The 23,068-nt window shown below is 50.8% G+C and overlaps 1 protein-coding gene across 1 annotated transcript; it reads right to left on the bottom strand.

Annotated features, from left to right (window-relative positions):
• Positions 1 to 1,179: 1,179 nt before the first annotated feature.
• On the bottom strand, positions 1,180 to 22,182 carry LOC144736882 (uncharacterized). The gene is made up of 13 exons (XM_078619543.1): positions 22,005 to 22,182; positions 19,628 to 19,684; positions 14,777 to 14,851; positions 13,718 to 13,795; positions 11,226 to 11,303; positions 9,292 to 9,369; positions 7,935 to 7,979; positions 7,320 to 7,394; positions 6,859 to 6,918; positions 6,597 to 6,665; positions 5,797 to 5,877; positions 4,438 to 4,479; positions 1,180 to 3,860 (listed from the first exon to the last, which is right to left on the bottom strand). Exons 1-13 carry the CDS (start codon positions 22,084 to 22,086, stop codon positions 3,853 to 3,855), a joined length of 828 nt encoding a protein of 275 aa, XP_078475669.1. The 5' UTR covers positions 22,087 to 22,182; the 3' UTR covers positions 1,180 to 3,852.
• Positions 22,183 to 23,068: the final 886 nt, after the last annotated feature.

Here is a 23,068-nt window from a genome sequence, read left to right on the forward strand (position 1 = left end):
CCTGGCGTGGCCCCAAACACAAACCGCGAGCATTGCAACAAATAAACAAAGAGGTCGTGATGCAGGCTGCTTTACTATAGCAACACAGCCATTGCTGACGAGAAAATGTCTCATTAACGAGTTTTAAAATGCTTAAATGAATATATAATATACATTTTGTAAAGAGTAGAAACAATTATTCCCGATTATCAACATCGTTGGAAATTGCCGCCTCACATTTTCTCGTCCTGCGCCATACAAACTGTTATATCATGAAGTGCGATGTGCGTTGGTGATTGTTCACTTTCGTTGAGCGCCGTCGTTAAGGGGAGCGCCGTGCACAGTTTGGGTCAAGCTGAGACCGCCTCCGCTTCGGATTTGATATCACAATAACCCAAGCAGCATGTTGGCCAGTGGATAGGCTGGTCCCTTTCATAGGTATGTGAGATTTTCATTGCGAGCTCAGGTCAATTAACCGAGTAGAGCACCATCCAATGCTTGCTTAAGCAGGACTGTGACTGCTCGTTTGAATGGGCATGGTTCTTGTCAATTATATTGGATAGCGAGCAGCTCAGATGCAATACACATCAAGGTTTCCCAATGTTTAAGGCAAGAGACAAGGGGATGTCTCTCTGTCCAAAGAGACATTTGTTTTCACTAAATGACAAAATCCTAAAGCAATCCCTACAAAACGTGAACGCACCTTTTACCAACTTTGCCAGATTGAAAGATTTTGGTAAAAAATTGGCAACAAAATACATTCAGGAAAGGTATTAAAGCCCCACCTCCAAGGTTTTTGGATACAATTATACAGCCCCTAACAGAGTGGAAGCTCTATTAATGTACACATGGTTTGTCAGCTTGTTGGTGCCGGTCAGCCCCACAACACACGATGTCACCTGTGGCAGACCTCTCAAGTTGAAATGCGCGATCGAGGCCACTGTGGGGTTCCTGAGATCGACTTGTGGCAGCGTGAGAACAGCGGCAATGAGGGGGAGACGGAATCGCCGCGTCCGTGAGATTCGAAGCGCCGAGTGTGAAGCAAGCCGCGAGCGTGAGAACGGCTCCTGATGCCGCGATAGTGCAAGCCGACTGCGAGACACGTGGAGCAGGAGGCCCGGGGCCCTCTAAGGGGGCTCTCTGGAGATCCCTCCAGTGGAGGCTCTTCCCCACCAGCACACGCATGACCAAATACAGAGCTTGTATCATTTGCTCAGTTTTATTTAATATGTACAACAATATTGTGAGCTGAATATTATTATTTTCGAGAATCGATGTTGATCGATGAATCGTGACATTCCTACCATGCACAGCGACGCATACCCTGCACATAGACTTGCATAGATAACATTTCGTATTAAGCAAGGTCTATTATCTCTACTTAAACGCGTATTATAACTAAAGTACAGCTAATGCTACATGACATAATGTTAATCTAACACAACCGTATGGACTTACACATTTACAAAAAATCTAACTTATTTGAGTTGGGTTATACTTTAGAACATGTTCATAAATGAGTCGCTGTAATGTGAGCTTTAGGTGACTGTTGATCAAATTGGTGTCACTCGAGCTCTGCACTGAAACATCCGCCAGATTGGGGTTGCGCTGACACTGCGCACCCTGCAGAGCGTGCTCGTGTTTGCTGTGGTGGTCGCACCGATGTCGATTTATTTTCTGTTAGTGCGTCACATATCTGAATTGCTACAGACTGCGCTACAGGTGGTTGTGTATAAAGGTCAGATTTGTGTAAAGGTCAGATATGTGAGCATCAATCGAAGATGACCGCTACAGCGTGCACAAGCACAGCGCTGGGTGAGGTGGTTAAGTGGGCAAAGTGGATAGATGACGGTCAGATATGCACGGATGTACTGTATATACATTAAAAAACTATAAATAACATAAATTATAAATGAGCACATTTGGCCTTAATGGAGAAAAAACAGGGTACGCTACACAGGATGCACTGCAGCACCTAACACCGACTCTGCAAGCTCACAGTCTGAGTGTTCACGGTTTTATGATTTATGGTCAGACGTCATGAACGCATCTGCTAATATGCAATGAACGTCGCGTGCTATTCTGTGGATTAACACCCCCACCAAGAAAACATGTAACTTCATATATCCATTGCTAAACACACTTTTCTTAAATTTTACAAATTAATAATCTGACATTGGCTGACCAATATGAAAGTCCTCAAAGTGACACGTGCCGGATAATGTGTAACAGCTGTGGTGACACGTGGGATGTCGCTGTCGAACTCGCAACATCCTCACGATTTGTGCTTGTGGAGGGAAACGGCTGCCCGTGAGAGAGAGGGGAGGAGTAGATAGGCCGGGGCGAGATGAGAGGGCACAGGGTGTGATGGTTAGCAACTGAGAGGGGATGTTGGGTCGCTAGGTGGCAGTGTTATTTAAGTCAACTCCACTTGGAGAAATCCTGTTAATTCACGACAATTAATGCTGCATTCTCTACGTACGTATGTTTAACTTCTTTCGCACCATACGCGGCCAACCGCGTTAATCGCAGGACGAGAAGTATTTCATCAGAACTGCAATGGTCTGAGACAATTAGCCTTGTGCCAAGAGATGCCACGTGTGGTGAAATGAGATCTAATTTTACGATCATATCCTGCTGCTTCCTGTGCCGGCTCGCATTACCACAACGGCCTCAGTTTGCTTGTAATAGTATTTGAAACATAATGCTGTTGATATAATGATTTAGATATTACTGTTGTCCATTGCATGAACAGTAGTAATTTACATTATCTGTGAGTCTTGGAATCATTTTAGAGATTCGGTGCTTCCAACGACTGCCACGCACCGCCCATTGTTCGGGTGAATAACTTTGCGTGGAGGTGACATGACCATTAGGAGGTCAGTCGCAGATATTGACCGCGAGAGGTGGAGAGAGTTGAACACCAAAGCATCACTGGAGTCCCCACAGTGCCACGGTTAAGGGACCGGTGGCGATTATGGTGCCGATATCGGACATGGAGGCATCCGATGGCATCGTGGTGTGAGAGCTCAACTCACCATGACAGGTCGCAAGTTGAAATCCTAATCGGACAGGAACGGAACGAATCTATATTCCCATTGGGGTTTGTAAAATTGGTTTGTAAGAAGTCAGTCGCGGTTGTGATATTGAGAAAGTGTTCCCTGACCTGTTACTGTGGAATTTACAACCCTGGCTCAGGAATACCAACAGCAATGAGCGCTGTTGTGTGAGGATGGCAACATTCTAACTCGGACTTCTTATAAAATAAAAATTAGTAAATTTCGGGAACGCTTACTAAATAATATGAAAATGTAAAATTTTAAGACAATAAATACAACATACGCCGGTGCCTTAACCTAAAGTTAACCTAAAGTTAACAACTAAAATAGTTAAACTCGAGCCTAAAACTAAAGACTGAATGATAACACAATTTTGAAAATAAGTTAAATTTAAACAACACCAACAATGAACCGCAATGGGAGGAGGCACAGCGAGCTGCCAGCCGAGGCGAGTGGCTGGGATGGTGACTCAGAGAAACATCACCACCACGCGAACTTATCCCAGCTCCAGCTTCCTCCTGGAGGTGTGGTGCTCGGTGAGGTTGCTTCTGAAGGTGCAGCACTCGGTGAGATTGCTCCTGGAGGTGTGAAGCTCAGTGAGGTTGCTTCTAAAGGTGCAGTGCTCGGTGAGGTTGCTCCTGGAGGTGTGGAGCTCAGTGAGGTTGCTCCTGAAGCCATGTTTCTCGGTGATGTTGTCACTGGAAGTGCAGGGGAAGCACCGAATGTCCAGAGCTGCTTTCAGGGTAAAATCCGTAGGAGAGAAGGAAGAGCAGCAGCTCCTTGACCTCGAGTTTCTCTCCCCACAGCCCTGCACCTAGGCCGCTGTGATAACACCGCAATCACATGGGAGACAAAAACCATCCACGTTAAGTTAACATAATAATTACACGATGAATGCATAATGCTCCTGGTCTTTTTATACTGTTGAGCTGTGGCCTCCGTGGATGTGCACGAAGTAAGATTTTAACTATGACCTATCAAAGTGAAACGCGTGTGTTAAATCAGTGTGCGCTGTAATTCATTATCTCTATTGCAAGGGATGTGAGTTAGTGGAGCTGAGCAGGAGGTAGTATTTGAGTCAAACATATAATTTATTTGCTAGGGATTTTAAAATCCATCGTGCAGTCTCGCGTACAGCCACCTGACGGCGCTACTCTCGTAAGAACATGAAGATGGAACAAAAACTAAAAAGCACACAAATCAGGTTGGGAAGCGCTGGAGCCGTGGCGTGGGACCGCTGTCCGTGTCCACGCCATAGCTACGGAGACCGCGCTGTCAGTCAATCTGAGATGGGCGATGTTCCCCCCATCTCTGGCTCTCATTGATCTCCGCGTTGCGCATCCTCTGTGTGCCCCCCCCCCCGCCCGCTGCTGCTGCTGTGGTGAGCACGCACACTCACTTCTGGTGCTGCTGTAGCCCCCCTGGCTCGCTCCCCGCCTCCCTGGGGACAAGGGCAGGGGAGGAGGAGGCAGCGCGTGACTCAGTGGAGCGGACGCACAGCAGCACAACCACAGCAACCACAGCAGCACAACCACAACCACATCAACCACAACCGCTACTGCAACCACCACAGTCATTACCACACAACGACTGCAACCACAACTGCTGCCAAACCCACCACAACTGTAACCACAACAGCTACGACAAGAACCAACAACAACAACCACCATTCGCCACTAGTTAGCGGTAATGTCACCACGGGGCATGTGCCAGGCTATGTGCACTCTAATGCTACGTGAAGTGTCAAACGCCCGCCTGGCAGGAGGTCGGGGTACAGACCCAGAAAGTGCCTTGAGTTGACTGAGATGACTGGTAGACAAACCACTTGTGCCTCTACTGTGCCAACTTGCTGTGTTTTAGCCTCCTGGCTCTGCGCTCGTTGTTGTGAGCGTCGCTCATCTGCCTTCCATTGTTGCTGGAGGGTGACTACATTCAACTGCCCAGTAACATCCTTCACGATCCTCCTCCATAGAGGCTGATCTTGATACCGCTGGTACCAATCATTAACAAGTCCACTCAGCTCCCTTTCCTTTCGTGCCACATCATTCCATTGCTTCTCTAAAAATTATTAAAATGTATAAAGCGCCCTTAAACAAAAGTTAACAGGGCGCTAGCCCGTGTTATACCCGTTTAGTCCCCTCTATCTAGCCGAACAAAATATATTGATGCGTCTTGTAAGGTGTGGGAGTACGCACACTTTACCCCATCACACGCGACCTGCCGATCGACTGTTGCATACCCATTGACACTGCTCGGTGGACAGAGGTGGGGGGGGGGGATTAAGAAACTTGTACCATCGTTTCAACTGCTGGCGACTTCTGGATTGCTTATGTAGTGCACTACAAATAACATGCACATAAGCTGGCAGATGTGACACACAGAGCAATACAGCCTGTCCTGTCCGTGTGTGCACATGCACGTGTGTGAGTGTGTGCACATGCACGTGTTTGTGAGTGGGTGTGTCTTTGTGACAAAGACAGTGGTAGTGTAACGTCTGCGCTACAAACCAGGTGACTCAAGATCGATTCCTGCTTCATGGCCTCCCCTAGGTCGACTCAGCCTCAAAGAAGTACCTGATGCAGTGTGTAAACATCACCACTATGGATACAAAGGTGTGGTGCTGGTCACCCACCCACCCTTCGTGTGCCGTCCCTGCCTTCATAGTTGTTCGCTAACAGCACTTGCTCCAACAGTTTGTTAAGGCTATACGGGGAATCTTTGTTTTTTGTGTGAACACATCAGAAGTGCTGGTTCTCACGTCTTCGCAAGTAGAGGATGAGCAGAACCAGTACCACCGAAACCATCAGAACGACCACCACCACTGCAACCACAGCTCCAGCTGGTAGAGACACAAATACAAACACGAGTGTCAACACACACACACGCACATTCACACACACACACAAAGTGTCAACACACACACAGAGTATCAACACGCATTCACACGAGCGCACCACCGCCGCAGCCAGAGTCGTTTTAAAGAGGGAGGGCCCAGCGTGAGCCCCCCCCACGCTCGGTCCCCGCTCAGCGCCGTGCAGCGACACTCGCCCTGCACTCTCCACTGCAGGGGAAACCGTTCCATACAAGCGAGGAGTGTCACATCGACCATGGCAGTGAACAGCGCTTTGTCCGTCCACTGTTGGATGAAATGACCCCTGCGCCGTCGGTCACGGGGGTTGTTTAGCCATAGTTCACCGCGCTGGCCACTGCTGGTTGAATTGACGGGAAACCCAATGCCGGGTCAGATGCCGCTCGTCACCGATGTTAGCCGTGGCTGGAAATCGAACTTGCCGGGTTACATCGCGCAGTGTGCTAACCACTGCACCGCCACTCCACCTCTATACGCACATAATTTGGCTATAATGACACTTCAACGATTCCCACGCGAACGCTTCTACGTGTGTGCGGAGAGCACAGGGATCGATCCTGTTCGACGAATCGTGAGCATTGACGGCGCGTGTTGTGTGTACTCGTGCTTGCATACGCTCCAGGCCGCGAGTGCGTGTACTCGTGCTTGCGTGTGCTCCAGACCGCATGTGCGTGCGTGCGCGTTCGTACCCGACATGTTCGCCGTGTCCAGGTGCTTGCAGGCGGCGATGTCCAGAGTGCAGTTGCGGTGGTCGCACTCTGCACCGAGGGACAATGACACCAAGAAGGAGACAGCGCAAGCACGCGGTGAGGCACGGCCACAGCTCAGCCACTCACCCCGGGTTTTCACCCTGGCCTGGGTGCTGCGCTTAGGAACGTGGCTTAGGTTTTAAAAACAAATACTTGGGTGTTGTCCGTGTGTCCCGCGAGGGGCTCACGGTGCGGGACTCACCGAGTGGGTAGTCGGTGGAGACGAACGCGCACAGCGTGAGGTTGAACACCCGGTGAGACGCTTCACACGAGGCACACACACACACACAGGGCACCCAGTGAGATATATCCACACACACACAGGGCACCCAGTGAGAGATATCCACACACACACACGGCACCCAGTGAGAGATAGCCACACACAGACATATAAATATAAAAACACGAATTATTATGCAAGCATGTCGATGCATGTATCGTGAGCATTAAGAGTCAGAATGAGTCGATGGATAAACGCGGTGTACCTACAGCCCTAATCAGTCTCCCTGCCCTATACGGGAATCGCGCTCTCAGTCTCCAGGGCGCTCGCAACACGGCCCAGCCTCGGCTCACGGGGGGCTAGGGGGGAGTGGAGGGGAGTGGGAGCGGTGAAGGCATGGGTGGGGGGGGTTGCGGGGGGAAGGAAGGACCCTCCTTGCTCACCGGGGTTCTGAGCGAGCTCGTGGTGGTAGTTGTGGAAGCACTCAGTGTTGTTGAAGCAGCTGTTGAGCGCGCATTCTGCACAGTGGACGCACAGAGACGCGACTGAAAAACGCTCACACAGAGGCACTCGCAGCAATGACAGCGCGCTCTCGAATAACAGTGACAATTATTAAACCCAGGTAAACCTTGCTCAGTCTGGTGCTTATTCTTTAGAACAATCCTGCATTGGGATGTTATCTAATTTCAAAACAACAATGCAATATACGTGTACACTATTTCACAGACATAAATGTCCCTGACTCTGAAGCACGGGGGTTGTTAGTGGTCAGGTGAAGTTTGGAAAGTGCTTTGATGGTTTTGGCGATGGTGGTAAGTTTGTTCAGGTTCAATAAAGAGACCAACTGTGCTCTTGGCTCCTGTAAAATACACTCGAATTGGCCAGTGGTGGCCTTTACCAAGTAATCAAATTGTTTATAATGGTGGAAGTCGGGCCTGGGCAGTTGAGATGGCATGGGAACACCAACAGATGGGGCACGCTGCAGACATGACAGTAGAGGTGTGGATGGGTGGGTGAGGGTTGGTCAGCTGTGGTGGGATTGGAGGAGAGATACTCACCCACAAGGTCGTCAGAGACGTGCGGCCGCTTCAGCAGGGCTTCAGCTGCATTGGGAGGAGGGGTGAAACACAAGACACGCACCGCTAGTACAGCTGTCACCACACTCATGGGGCAAGTGCTGTTAGTGAGCACCTATGAAGACTGACGTGTCACATGAGTGGGTCGTGTGGCTACCCAGTGCTAATGTTTACACATTGTACAACAGAGGCCCAGGACTGGTTCAGAATTTACTCCCCACTGATTGCTACCGTGGTCGAGCATCAATCTCCGGTCACCAGGTGCAGAGCATGGTGCGCTAACCACTGCACCACCACTCGTCCACACAGCCAGGCACCCCCGGTCTCACCCATACCCCGCTGTGACCCCATCTACACTTCCACGTCCGGTGGGGCTCCCCTCCTCACACTGACACCACACAGCTCAGGCTATCACAGCGCGATGCAGTACGATACACGAGTGTCTCCTTGGGCAGTGGAACACACACCGGGAGTGCGTGCCGCTCTACTGCACGGTGCCTGATAATTTGCCTGACCCGCATGGGGAGCGGTGCTTCAGGCCTCATGGGAATTGTAAAAATCCCCTCAGTTCCTTGAAAGTGTCGCCAGAGCCCACGCAGCACACACGTTGTGTTCACAGGAGCTACTGCATAGGGATACAACCCGTGTGGTGTTTTACATTTCACAGCAGCAGATGGAGTGGCACTTTTTGTTGAATCTCACAATGGCCAAGAAACACATTTTATCAACCACCATATTGTATCGACTTTTCTTATTCCTGAAGTACTTTACATAATGAACTTCAAGACTGTACTAATGACGACCCCTACGTAGCTATGCGAGTTAACGATTTTATTTTATGGGAGACACAATTCAGGCAATACTGGGCATCATTTGGTGATATTCACAGTGGAAGGTTCTGTAATTAAGGGGGAGCTGAAGTGAATGCAAAACAAGTTACAGTCAATTTGTGAACAAAGGCCTCCCCACGCCGTGTCGGTCACGGGTGTTGTTTGACCATACTTCACCATGCTGGTCATTATAGATTCGTGAAGGTGCCAGGAAAGGTTGAGATGCCACTCGCCGCCGACGTTCGCCATGGCTTTTGAATGGACCTCGGGCTGCAGAGTTCACATCGCGGTGGTGGGCCGATGACCGCTACGGCTACGACTACGCGCTGTGCCTGTGGCTATGGACGGCAGCGGCGTCTCCCCTGCGAGGGAGTGAGGATCACGCCAGGTTGGCCCTGAGCGGTGCCGCTGGGCGCCGCTCACGGGCAGCCGGCACACGGAGCGCACTGGGCCAGCCCCGGCCCACGGGAGCGGGCGCGGTGAGACGCCAGCAGCACCGCCGCACTCACCCTGAGTGCGGACGATGTCCGACCACACCCTGTTGAAACACTCGCGCTTGACCTTCAAGTAGCCCTGAGCCTTGCAATCTGCTCGCACACGCGCACACCCACAAAGATCGCGCGCGTTGACTCAGAGACTGTTGGGACAGCTGTTGCCACTGGGCAGCTATGGAGAAGGGCACGGCGCCCCGAGGGGTGGTGTTGTCAGCATCGTGCATGGCCATCTTTGTCTCCGCAGTGCTCATGTTTTACACACTGTAATAGGTGTCCATTGTAAGGCTGAGTAAACCTAGAGGAGGTCCAGGACAAGTGCAGACACGACTTGTCACTGATATTAGCCCTGCTCAGGAGTTGACCCCATGTCACTGGGTTGATGGTGGAATGCGCAAGCCACTATGCCACCACTCCCGCACATTCATAAAAAAACAAAGATCCCCCGTATAGCTTTAACAGACTGTAGGAGCAAGTGCTGTTAGCGAGCACCGATGAAAGCCGGCACGGCACCCGAGAGGGTGAGTGGCCAGCACCACTGCTGGCCGCCTTTGTCTCCCTAGCACCGATGTTTACACACCATAGCAGGTACTCATTTGAGGCTGAGTCGACCTAAGGGAGGCTCAGGAAAGGGTTAAGATAATCGTCACTGCTGTTGACCGTGAGCGCGAATCGAACCCAGGTCGCACGGGATCGTAGCGCAGCCCGCTAACCGCCCTGCCGACACACCTCCCCCCATGTGCATACACACAAACACACCACTAGCCTCACAGACCAGTGCTGTGTGGGTAATGTTTGTGAATTTATGCATTGAAGTACTTACGTGTTGGGTCGCCATGTCTGTGCTGTGCAGGTATGCGTCCATGACAGCTAGGCAGGTGTGTGGGTTAACATGTGGGCAGGGGAGGGTGTACTCATGAACAGGGGTGGAGATGTGCAGGTGGACAGGTGTATGGGTGGATAGGTAGACAGGAGGAAGTGTATGTGTATCTGGACAGGTGTGTGTACCTGGGTAGATGTGTGTATGTGCAGGTATGTGGAATGGGCTGGTGTGTATGTACACAGGTGTGAGTGAGTGAGAGTGTGTGTACATGGACAGGTGTGAGTGAGTGTGTGTACATGGACATGTGTGAGTGAGTGTACATATGTGAGTGAGTGGACATGAACAGGTGTGAGTGAGTGTGTGTACATGGACAGGTGTGAGTGTACATGGAGAGGTGTGAGTGTGTGTACATTGACAGGAGTGAGTGTGTGTACATGTACATGTGTGAGTGAGTGTATATGGACATGTGTGAGTGAGCGGACATGGACAGGTGTGAGTGAGTGTGTGTACATGTGTAATAAAGGACTCCGTCACACGATGTTGATCTCCGTCGGTCCTTTATTTGTGTTCGTCTTCCGCTCACCCCGCTGGCCTCCTCCTCGGTCCAGCGTCGTCTCTCCTTGCGCCCCGCGCACTCTCTATGCAGCTACTCTGCTGCCCTGTGCAACCTCGCACCCTCTGCTAGCCTCCGCTAGTCTGCAGCTACTCCGCTGCTCCGTGCAACCTCGCACGCCCTGTGCTAGCCTCCGCTAGTCTGCAGCTACTCGGCTGCTCCGTGCAACCCCTGCACACCCTGTGTGCCCCGCGCACTCTGCTCTCTCCTCACCCCGCTGGCTGGCGCCGTCATGAGCCCCTCAGCCACCAGGCTGAGGCACGGCGACCACCCAACGTGGTCTCCCCTCTTCACTCCCTCGACTGCCCCAGATCTCTTCCTGTCTCCTCGCTATAACTTCTCCCCCACGTGACCCTGACTCCTCCCTCTCCCACGTGACCCTGACTCCTCCCTCGCGGATCGTCACATCCGGCCTGGCCAATTATGCTCGCATTACACATGGACAGGTGTGAGTGAGTGTGTACACGTGCAGGGATGTGTGCTCGAAGTGTCAATGCTGCCGAGGTCCCAGCTCACCGGTCAGCTCCGCCATCGACTTCCTGTGCAGGATGAGGCAGTCCAGGTCGCTGCGGTCGAAGCCATCCCCCTCGCACACTGAGGGCAGCACAGAGGGGGCCGGGGAGCGCCGACCGTGTTACCGCCGCCAGAGCCAATGTGCTCGCCCGGCGTGAGGGCAGCTGCAGCGCCGCTAAAACCCCCGGGGCTACAGACGCCTCGGCCGAGCGCGCCGCCGGCTCTGAACGCCCACACAGAGTCCTCGAAATAGCAGCAGTGGGGTGCCCCTGTAGACCCATTGTATCTCATTCACAGTGGGGTGTCCCTGTAGACCCAGTGTAGCTCATTCACAGTGGAGTGCCCCTGTAGACCCATTGTAGCTCATTCACAGTGGGGTGTCCCTGTAGACCCATTGGAGATCATCATTCACAGGCCGTGTTGTTCATTATGTTGTCGTCTATATGACAACTCCATGAACAAGCAATGCAAGAGAAAGGTACAAAAACACCATGGGAACCACCAACAGCTCCGAGACAATTCTGCACTGCACCATCCCCTGCTGCAGTAGACGCGGCACAGTGCCACACAGCATGAGACGGGGACGTCTCAGGGCAGCGTGGAGACGCCACTGACAGCGAGGCAGCAACGTTGATGCGCTGGGAGTGCGATGTTTATTGTTTTCGATGCTTATTGTTAACGTTGAGAGGCTCCCGCCGTGTGCGGGGTGCAGTGCACATGCGTGACTACCCCACTGCGTACCGGTGTCAGAAACGACACCACACATTTTACATAAGCCGCAGATACACTTTGATCGTTATGATGCGCGTCGTGTCTTCTATTGGTCCAGCCTTTTGCTCGTCAATTGATAAGAAGCCCAAGCTCTCAGACCAATTCAGCATCAAGTTAGGGGACTGAAGCACTCTCTCATCCATAGAGCTGGAGACAGCGCCCTCTCGTGGTCGTGTAAAATTGCAATTTGATGGGTAAAGGGCAAAGGGCTGTGCAGCTAATTCCAGACGTCACAATGCGATATTATGTGGCTCTGTTCTTTCTAAGAGATCTAGGAGTGAAAGTAAATAAATAATTAGGTTGCTCTCTGATGTGTTTTTGCGTTGTTGTGCCGCTTGTTTTCAGCATCACGTCCGACATTTCGCTCCACGTGGGATCAAGCAACTTGGAGGTGGGGTTGGTAGCTTACACTGAGATGGAGCCATCATGGTCCTGAGCAATCCAGCTACAGGTGAGAATCCCACCCTCCCACCCCCAGCGCCTTTGGGAGGCAGTAGGTTGACTCAGTATTAAATGAGTACCCCGTGCAGTGAATAAATACCAACATGGAGGAGGCTACTCGGGGTAGCGTGACCACACCTCCCCCTTGCGTGTCTTGCCGTCCTTAATAGGTGCTCATAACAGCACTCTCCCCCACGGTCTGTATGGCTGGACGGGGTAACTTTGTGTCTTGTTGTGACAGAGACAGCCATGTAGCACTGTGACAGTCACAAGTGATTATTACATCGTGTGTACGCAGTGATATGTTTTATATGCCATTATGTTGAAGGCACTGTTGGATAAAAGTATTATTTGCGACTATCCACAAAAATAAATCCATCAGTTTGCAAAGTTAATTGTGGATAAACGTGGGTAAAAGGATGCATTGGGGGAAGATACCCAGGTGTTACGGGTTTATTGGGGTGACACAATGCATGCACACTCGGAACAGGCAGTGCACAGCATGCAGACGGTCCCTCTAATTCGCGTGTATTCTCTCTCTAACTCGCGTGCATTCTCCAATCCACGTGTTTCTCTTCTTGTCTCTCTGTGTAATGGTGAGTACGCGTCTTTCGATGCACTTCTGTTTCACACTTTTCAGAATTGTGTTCAATTTCCTGTGTCATTGTTCAGGTCTCCGATCCGTTAGTCATAGCAGGGAACATGCACTACTACTGTGCAATGAACACATTGAATTCTGCCCAACAAATGCCTACTGAGCATGCATTTTAGTTTAATGTCACTCTAGAATGATTTACCTATTCATACTGTCATTTCCAAACAGGGTTTAGCCCGTTTGCTCCCAGCACCTGCCGAGAGAGCTGAGTGTGCACGCTGCACAGCGCTACAAATGCAGCGCACGGCACACATGCACAGTGGCCCAGACTAGGTGCTGACGGGGTGAGTCCTGGGGCACAGTTCACAAGCGCTTTAACACGAGGGACTGTGTCCATCACATGGCCACGTGAGAACCTCTCAGATGCATCACCGCTCTCTAACTGTGGGCGTGAGTAATCACAACATGGCAACCACTGTCGTGGGCGGCTTTATTTTTAGATTCAATTCCAACCCCCACCCCCTCCCCAAGGAAATCCTTGAATTGTTCCAATGCAGGGGCACGATGAAATTCAATTATAATCGACCCTGTCTGTGTATCAGCTATTGCTGCCGTTGTGCAATGGCTGAGTCCCCTGGACTTGAAAACCAGAAGTCGACGTTTCGATTCGGAGCCAACCGTCTCTTACCTTCAGCACCAGAGAGGTCCTTGTTGAGTGGCGCCTCACACTCCGTCTTGGCCTCCATACAGAGTCGCATCTGGCACTCTGCAGCACAGAGAGCGAGCGAGAAGAATTCGATACATATATTGGCCAAGTGCAAATATGATATTTGTAAAGGTGATAATCACGTCGGGTGTGGAGGGTTCATGACAATAATTTTGGCATAAAAATTCCAAATGTGACCTCACCCACAAACAAATATGGGATCGCAAGTATTCCAGAAACCTACATTTTAAATTCACGTTTTGACGAGACACGAGCGGTTTAAGACGTTAAACAGAAAGTTGCGTAGAACTAAATAAGAAACTGATGGTCGCTTTACCGCAAGCGAGGAACCATTGCATACAACAGACTACCCAGGGCCTGTGGCCTGCTCACAGCTGTTGGTGGTTGGTGGCAGGATGTATTTTGGCTGCGTGGTGTCCAGTGGCAGGTGGTGGGGGTTGACCCTGTTTCAAAGTTCTTTTGGAACCCACGAGCATTGGATAACGTTGCACAAGCGGTGATTCCACTTCATGTAAACACGTTCCTAAAATAGGGACACGCTTTCACTCAGCAGAGAAGTAAAATTTCTTAACAGACGCCTGGAAGGGTTGACTTGTTCCTCTTTTAATGAATGTTTGCAAATGTTTCAATTTGATAAGTGGAAAGTTGACTGGGAGGCTTCGATAGAAAGCCTTGGTAGCCGAGTGGAGAGTACAGAGAGGGCAGTAGAGTGAGGTGAGAGGTAGGAGAGAGTGTGGAGGGTGAGTAGAGTGAGATCAGAGGGGAAAGTTAGGAGACAGCGTGGAGGGGAGGGGAGTGATAAGAGAGGGAGAGATAGCAGAGATCGTGGAGAATGCGGTAGTGAGATAGTGAGACGAAAGGGGAGAGGTGGCCAGCGATGAGTGCAGAAGGATCCGAGATCGATGTGCTTCGCCATACACGGGGTGAGGGACGGTTGCGCCCTCGTGTCACCGTGCATCTCCCACGCGAGACGCAGGCCACGTGCACCTGTCCTGGTACCGCTAGGAGAGTCTCCCTCACCTGAATCGATGTTTTCCTGCTCGGTCCTCGTCTGGCAAACTTGTGAGGCTGCGAGGCACTTCGTGTTTTTGCATTCTGAAGCAGAGAATAGATGCTTCAGGATGGAGAGGTTCGCAACGGACGTGGGGGAGGGTAACAACTAATATCGATTCCCCCAAGCTCCCGCAGTTCGCACATCGATCACGTGATTAGGGATCGGTTGGCTTTTTGTCTCAATAAGACTGCTGTGTAAATGGGATCGTACAACTCATTGGACCGATAAAATTCACCACAACGTTAACAAGTAAACCCGTAAAAACAAAGTTTTTCACTATAAATCCTTTATATGCATGGCGGCTAGACTCTTCTCGTCCTCTGGCTTGAGATGGCTGCCACCTATGGGTCAGATGATTGTCTACCAGTTTTAAACAATTGATAATTAAATATTTAATTTGTTTTCCCTAAACAGTGTAAAATTTTGGAAAAATTTTTTCAAGAAAATTAATTGTCACACACAACGAGTCTGTATGGAAAATGTCAGCTCGATTGGATCACGGGAAGTGGGTTAATAAGTATAACCCGTAAAAACAAAGTTTTTCATTATAAATCCTTTATATGCGTGGCAGCGAACTTAATATAAAGGATTTAAAAATATTTTTGCCTGTGGAGGACGCGGGGATCGATCCCGCGACCTTTGGCATGGGAAGCGAGGGCGCTACCAACTGCGCTACTCCGCCACGGCCTTTGGAGGGGTTACGCTCTGGGCTCTTACACTGTGACGTTCAGCCAAAGCCATGAATGAGTTCGATTTGAATATATGTAAAATAATTTTTTTTTGCCTAAAAAGTGTAAAATTTTGGGAATTTTTTTTCACGAACATTAATTGTCTCGCACAACGAGTCTGTGTGGAAAATGTCAGCTCGATTGGAACACGGGAAGTGGGTTAAAAACGACCGAAAGATTTGCACGGTCGTAAGCAAGCAAGCACGCAAGCAAGCAAGCAAGCACGCAAGCAAGCAAGCAAGCGAACTTAATATAAAGGATTTAAAAAACGAGCGAAAGATTTTCACGGTCCTAAGCAAGCAAGTGAACTTAATATAAAGGATTTAAAAATACATTCGCCTGTGGAGGAAGCGGGGATCGATCCCGCGACCTTTGGAATGGGAAGCGAGGGCGATACCAACTGCGCTACTCCGCCAGGGCCCGTGGATGGGTTACGCTCTGGGCTCATACACTGTGACGTTCAGCCAAAGCCATGAATGAGTTGTATTTGAATAAATGTAATATCATCTTTTTTTTGCCTAAAAAGTGTAAAATTTTTGACATTTTTTTTCACGAACATTAATTGTCTCGCACAACGAGTCTGTGTGGAAAATGTCAGCTCGATTGGATCACGGGAAGTGGGTTAAAAACGACCGAAAGATTTGCACGGTCGCAAGCAAGCAAGCACGCAAGCAAGCAAGCGAACTTAATATAAAGAATTTAAAAAGAGACAATCAATTATTGAATGTAATCACGACCCTGATTCGCGTCAATGTATTGAACCGCCAGAGGGAGGGAGGAAATTCGCCGTTCCCCGATTGCCCATTCAGTGCAGGCACGCTGCCACCCTGCCCTTGCGTCTTACGGTGAGACTGCTTTACAAATCAACACAGTTTCCCGGATACGTAGATTACACTTTGTATTATATTTTGTGTATCACGCATTGTAAAACAAATGAGCGTGCTCATTGCCTGAGCCAGGTGCACAACACCACCCGCCAATGCGAGGCTCTCGGCATCCCCACCGCTCCGTGAGAGCCGCCTGCCTCGCAGCTCCCCGCCAGAGCTCTCTGCCCACGTGACTCATTCATTTATTTTCTTTACTTTACCAGCCAAGGCCCGCTGAAGCTATATAGCTCTATTCAGAAGCGACCTGGCCACAAATGATAGCTCAACAAAGTGACTTATCACGTGTAAATATACATCAGGCAAATACTCTAAACGCATGTTTATAAATGTGGAGGTAAAACCGGAGGACCCGGAGAAAAATCCACACGACCATTTGGCCGATGCAGCCAGCACATAACGGGATCAGGGGATGTTTGCCCACCGCATTGACGACATATGCCAGAGAAGCGGAATTATTAAGATTAAACTTCTGTGAATTACAGCAGAAGTACCAATCCAGTTCCTCAGCGAACAATTAGATGTTTTGAAACCACCAAAACTACTTCTCTGTGTGCTATGATATTACAACAACACAGGTGCAACACAGGCATGTACACACAAATACATACACAGTCACACAAAGACACAGAGAAGTACAAAGACAAATGGCCCCGGTGTAGCCTTAACATGCTGTTGGGGAGAATGCCGTTCGTGAGCTCCGACGACGGCCGGCATGGCACACAAAGTGGGGTGGCTCTCTCCACACCCCGCCACCTTTGCTGTCCAGTGCTGATCGCACACTGCAGCGAGTACTCATTTAAGCCCGAGTCGACCTTGGGGAGGTCCAAGACTGGTGCGGTTATCGCTCGCCACTCATCTTAGCCATGGCTCAGAATCAAATTCGGGCTGCCAGGTTCGTGGTGCAAAGACAAATATCTCCCTTATAGCCAAAGCAGACTTTTGTGGGAAGTTAGCACCAAGCCTGGCCACTTTTGTCTCCATAGTGGCGATGTTTACACACCGTACCAGGTACTCGTTTGAGGCTGAGTCGACCTAGGGAAGGCCCATGACCGGTTAAAATATTCGTCACTGTTGGTGGCCGTGAACAGAAATCAAACTCGATTCGCCGGGTTCATAGTGTAACGCATTAACCGCTGCATGTGCAACAACAACAACAACCGCCATTCGCCACTAAGTGGCGGTGACGTCACCACGACGCTTGTGCCAGGCAAAGACACATGCACACACACACGTTAAGACATATACACTCGCGTCACGACATACACACACGTCACGACACAAACACACGCGTCACGACACACACACTCGTCACCACGCCGTGAATTACCGAGCCAGGTTTGTGACGTTTAGTCTATGCTGCTCCATGCAGTTTGTTCCATTGGTTCAGAGGCCGCGCGTGATTGACGGTGGAACGTGAGCCGGCGCCAGGGGCCGGTGCGGCCCGGGGAGCTGAGAGCCGCCCGGCTTAGAGTGAGGCTGGCAGCGCGCAGCGCACGGAGCGAGGGGCCAGCGGTGCTGCCGCAGCGAATGGCACGGGGCCTTCGCCACCGTCGCAAGGTTCCCACAATAATCGGTCCCATGGACCCCGCAGTCCAGAGGTCGCCCGTTAAGTTCGATCTCCCAGCGCGGCAGCCCGGTAATTGGACTATCTAAATATTTAAATAAGCTGACAAGTTTTGAATGTCCCTTGTGGCTTCGTGTTTTTGTCTTATTTATTGAGCGCTGCTCTCTGATGGAACGTGGCAAAGAGACAACTTTCGTGGCTGCGCGAGCGACCGAACAGAGGAAGTTCTAATTCTTGGATTGCATGGAACTCCAACTTCCTCTCTGCAGTGGCTTTCACGGGTTGTGCACGTGGCTTTTCTGCACGGTTCGAGGCAGAAATCTCGAACTTACGAATCCGAGACTGGCCACCCTGTGAGTTCAGTACCCGAGACACGTTTACCCGTGTGGACCTCCTTCACGCCGTTCACTATCTGTAGGTCTCATGAGAAGAAACGGATCTGTCAAGTCTGTTGCCTGGCGACCCCATCAGAGACCGACGTAACGTTGTTAACAGGCAGTGCGATGTTTCCAGCTGGCGCACGTTCCGGTCCACGTGCCCCTCTGTCTCAGTACAAGTCCCAGCAAGCACCTCTAAAAGCTTCGTGTATTTTTAGGATTTTGATAAGTTTCCTTTGTCATTATCTTTGTTTCATAACTTACATAAATTCTAAACAAATGAGGGCACACGCGTATGATGTTGTGCATGGATAATGAGCATAACTAAAGATGAGTCAGCCGTTAGGAGCCGATCGACCATTGCTCTGATATGAGAATGAACATCGTCAACAAGTCTAAGAGTTGAACCAGTTGTGATGTGGTCGAGCCATGAGTAACGCAGGCCCAGTCACCTTCCAGAGCGGCTCTCTCGAGCTGCTGCCGTAAAACGGCACTTTCAGGGCTGCCCCTCTACCTCGACATGGATATGTACAGTGCTTGTTACATCCAGCAGTGGCATAACGGAGACAATGGCAGCTGCCGATGGTAATGATGATTGTGTCAAATATTAGGCATGTTAAAACTCTGAACCTGGACATCACGGCGAACTCAAGCGAGAACCCATCGACAGGGAAGGGTCGGCTTCTCTGCGTGCAAACCACTCGGAAACAGCCCTGGAGTGTTCTACAGTGCCCGCGTGCGTTCTGTGGAGGTAGAGCGCGTGGTTGGTGGTGGTGTCGTGTCTTTGTGTATGTGGGTTTGTGTGTGTCTGTGTGTGTATGTGTCTGTGTGTGTATATGTGTGTATGTATGTCTGTGTGTGTGTATGTATGTGTACGCAGAAAAAGCTCCGTTGTGTCCTCTTAATTGAACACCGTATCATGCCTTCACGATGCATTAAATACCCCCGTGTTTGTGTGTGGACTTATTTGTATGGATGAGTCGACCTAGGGGAGGCCCAGGACTAGTTCAAATATTTGCCACTGTTCATGGCCATGAGCGGGAATCGAACTTAGGTAGCCAGGTTCGTGGTACAATGCGCTCACCACTACGTTACCGCTCCCCACTGTATACACATCGACGTATGCACACACAACACCACTGCCACCACACGCACTGTGCACACGCCCTAGGTGGCACGGAGCATGCACCATCACTCTCAATAGGCCATTACTCACTCACAGGAGCCAGCACTCACTCTCAATAGGCCGGTACTCACTCACCGTGGATCGCCTGGAGAGAAAAGCCACATTTGTTCACGATCTCTTCGTCCGAGGGCTCTGCAAGATGAGGGCAGCAGGGCACAGATTGCGTAAGACGCACGGCACACGCAGCAACAACGCGCATCGAGCGGTAGCGCTGAAGCCAGTCGCTCTCACGGTAACAACACATCGTGCGTGGACACCGCCTGGGAGGATGATGAGAACCCATGACCGACTCAGCTGGCGGAGGCCTTCATCCAGCAGTGGATCGATTGAGAAAGATCCCTACATGAGCATTCACTACCCATGGCTACCACGGCTCTGTGTCAAGCTTCTGCTGGATGAAGGCCTCCTCCACGTTGTGATGTTCAGTCGGTGCCACTGGTGCAAGCCGTGGGTGGGAATTTAACTCGAGGTCAGGGATCGAGCACGTGGCTACGAGCGGCCAAGTTCAGAGCGTAACAGTGCACTAACCACTCTGCCACCGCTCGCTCCCACCTCATTGACTATCAGGGCTACGTTGCTGTGGCAGTGCCTCTATTGGAGATGGCTGCAGGCGTTGCGCAGAGGGGGTGGACCGCGAGACGCGCGCCATGGAACCACGGGCTCGCTGCCCGCACGAGGGGCGCGTGCCGGGTGAAGGCGGCGGGGAAAAACCCTCGCACCGTCCGGGGGAACAGACGGATTCGGGCAATCGCTCGCCCAACACCACCCACCCCTCTCTCTCTCCCACCCGCCCCATCGCACAGTGGGATGCAGTACCGCGCCACGGCTCATTCGAGTTCTCTTCTTCTCTCGTTTGTGTTGTTGTGCGAGATCCATGTTAGTAGAGTAGAGCGATGTGAAGGGTAAAGGTGCAACCCGGCAGTCGCCAGCTCTCGCCACTGCTGGCGGAAGGTCCCCCAATCCAGGGAGGTCCACAGCGCTCCCTTTCGTGGGCTTTTGGCCTACTCTTTCACGTTTGCTCCAGACGTCTTGGAAGAGATGGGATTACCCACACTTTACCCCACCGAACAGAAGTTGTCTGTCAATCGATTTGCGGTTCTCCACCCATTAAGAAACTTGCCCATTGTTTAGACTGATAACCACAACGCCTCATGAAACAATGATCTCGCAATGGATTTATGCACACTGTGCCTCGTTTGTTCCATCTCGTTCGTCCCATTAAAATGAAAACCTCTCCACCCCTCAGCCCTGAGCTAATTCAATATATAGGTACCCACATATGAGTACAGAATAAATATTAATAGGCACACTTGAATGGGTACCCATACAATGTTATTTTTTAATTCACAATGTTTCAGTTTCAGTTTATTTATTAGGTATAGCCCTGTGAGCCATTCGGCTCTTGGATCGGGTGCAACCGCAACAAACAAAAACATGAACAAGAAACATCTTAAAGTGACTACGCGCACTTGTAAACACGAGCGAGGAACCATTTCATAATAAAATATTCCAGCCACTCTCAACCCACCACTGGATAAAGGCCTCCGCCCGCCAGATCAGTCGCGGCAGGGGGTGGTTGGACCATACTTCACCACGCTGGTGAGTGCAGGCTGGTGCAGGCGGAATAGCACGGGGCCGGTTCTCATGGCACGCTAACCGCTGTGCCACTGCTCTGAACTCGAGACTGATCGCTCCCGCTGCCCGACAGAGCCTCGCGCTCACACACGTGCTCTGTCTACGTCGTTTGGACTTTCCACCTTCCTATGGCCTTGGCGATGTCGTGTTACTTGTGGTGTCTCGCCCAGTGGTTTGATTCCAGTGTAACAAGCAAATTTTGTTCCTGGGTAGTGTTATTTCCTAATTGCTTCTGCCTCAAAAGTACAGAAAATTGTTATTATTCCCCACAATTTTTTGCTTTTGTGACAAGGACATTGATATTTTGAAATTTACCTATTTTCAATGAGAAAACGAGCAAATATGTGTCTTTTCGGTCACATAAAGTCAGAAAAAAACAACATATGAATCAAAATTAACATGCATTTATACTAAAGTCATACAAAATTAAAGATTTAGACACCAAGACGCACTACCACAGGCGGGACTGGCCAAAGCGGACCGACTTCTCTGTGGGGAGCGTCGGCCGAGTGCCAGCAGCGCCGCGTTTGAATTCCTCTGAGCACGGACACCAGCGCTGCGCCGCACGTCCGAGGCGGAGCCTGCAACACGTGCGCTGGGAACTGCGGCGCCGAATAACGCAAAGCCCTTTCAGTCAAACCACTGCCGAGGAGTGGCGGACATTCCATCGAAATACGCGTACGGTCCACACTAGTAATGTACAGTTGGCAAACCTACGGCTACCGTTTTGGACAATGGTTCTTAATCAGAGCAGGGATAGAGAGCTGGCAGCGAGAATGACTTTGTAGTTGGATGGTGACGCGTTGGAACATCTTACCAGATGCAGCTTTGTCCGCCACCACCACCGCCACCACCACCGTCACCGCCATCACCACTGCCACCACACGCTGTGCGGCCATATCAGGCAGAGTCGGAGTAAAACACGATTCGTGGCCCTAATGCCTCTGCTGACCAGCACCTCACAAGCGCGCGTCTGCACGGCACACAACAAGACCACGCTGCTCTCAGTGAGCGTGGCCACAGCCAGGAGTTATTTATACTCGTGTCGCGGGGGCGGTGCTCTCTTGACGTCACTTGACATGACTCAGCGGGGCTGCGTACACGGGGTGCTGGTGGGGCTGGGTTCGATTCCCTACCACGGATGACATGGTCGCAGATGTGTAAACAATACAAGTAGGAAGACAAAGACGACCTGTGTGGTGCTGTTAACAGCACACTCTGGTGTTCTCGATAACCTTGGGAGTTTTGTCTCTGTGTGTCCCTATGTAAACTTATGTCGTCACGGTGTATAATTTCTGATCCATGTCGTACGTAATAATATCATCCTGCTCATTAGATCATGGGTCGAGAGGGGGCGTCAGACGTTGTGAGTGAGAGATGGATGGGTACGAGACGGACACGGCGCGTGGTGCAGGCGGCTGCTGGATGCGCGTGTGGGTGGTGCAAGGGGCGGGTGGCAAGTCCGGTGGTGCTGGACGGGTGCCAGCAACACCTACAGGTGACACCAGGTGGCACGATGACGACTATAGCCAGCAGCGGAGCTTCGCGATGCGCTCAGAGGAAATCCCAGCCTCACCCGAAAGCCGAAAGTAATGGAATGCGAAACCGCGAGCTTTCGTTGTTGCAGGCGAGAGCGCTCCTCAGCAGCACAGCGCGGCGCGGCCACACGGTGCCCCAGTCACGCGCGGAACTCGAGCAACGCCGCCTCTGTGTGCACTGCCGCAGCAATGAGAACACTATGTAAGAAAGAAAAAAAAAACTGTTCCTGGGTAGTAAGTGTTATTTCCTAATTGCTTATGCCTCAAAAGTACATAAAATGGCTATTATTCTCAACATACTTTGCTTTTGTGACCAGGACAGTGATATTTTGAAGTTGACCTA

This window comes from Lampetra planeri, chromosome 3 (assembly GCF_965212315.1).
Source record: "Lampetra planeri chromosome 3, kcLamPlan1.2.h2, whole genome shotgun sequence".
In the NCBI taxonomy this organism is placed as follows: domain Eukaryota; kingdom Metazoa; phylum Chordata; class Hyperoartia; order Petromyzontiformes; family Petromyzontidae; genus Lampetra; species Lampetra planeri.

Coding starts and splice junctions, on each gene's coding strand:
- LOC144736882 (XM_078619543.1), bottom strand. CDS start 22,086: ATGGCCGCACAGCGTGTGGTGGCAGTGGTGATGGCGGTGACGGTGGTG. Junction 19,685..22,004: donor GGCGGACAAAGCTGCATCTG/GTAAGATGTTCC, acceptor CTCATCTTGCAG/AGCCCTCGGACGAAGAGATC. Junction 6,919..7,319: donor CGAGCTCGCTCAGAACCCCG/GTGAGCAAGGAG, acceptor CCTCGTGTGAAG/CGTCTCACCGGGTGTTCAAC.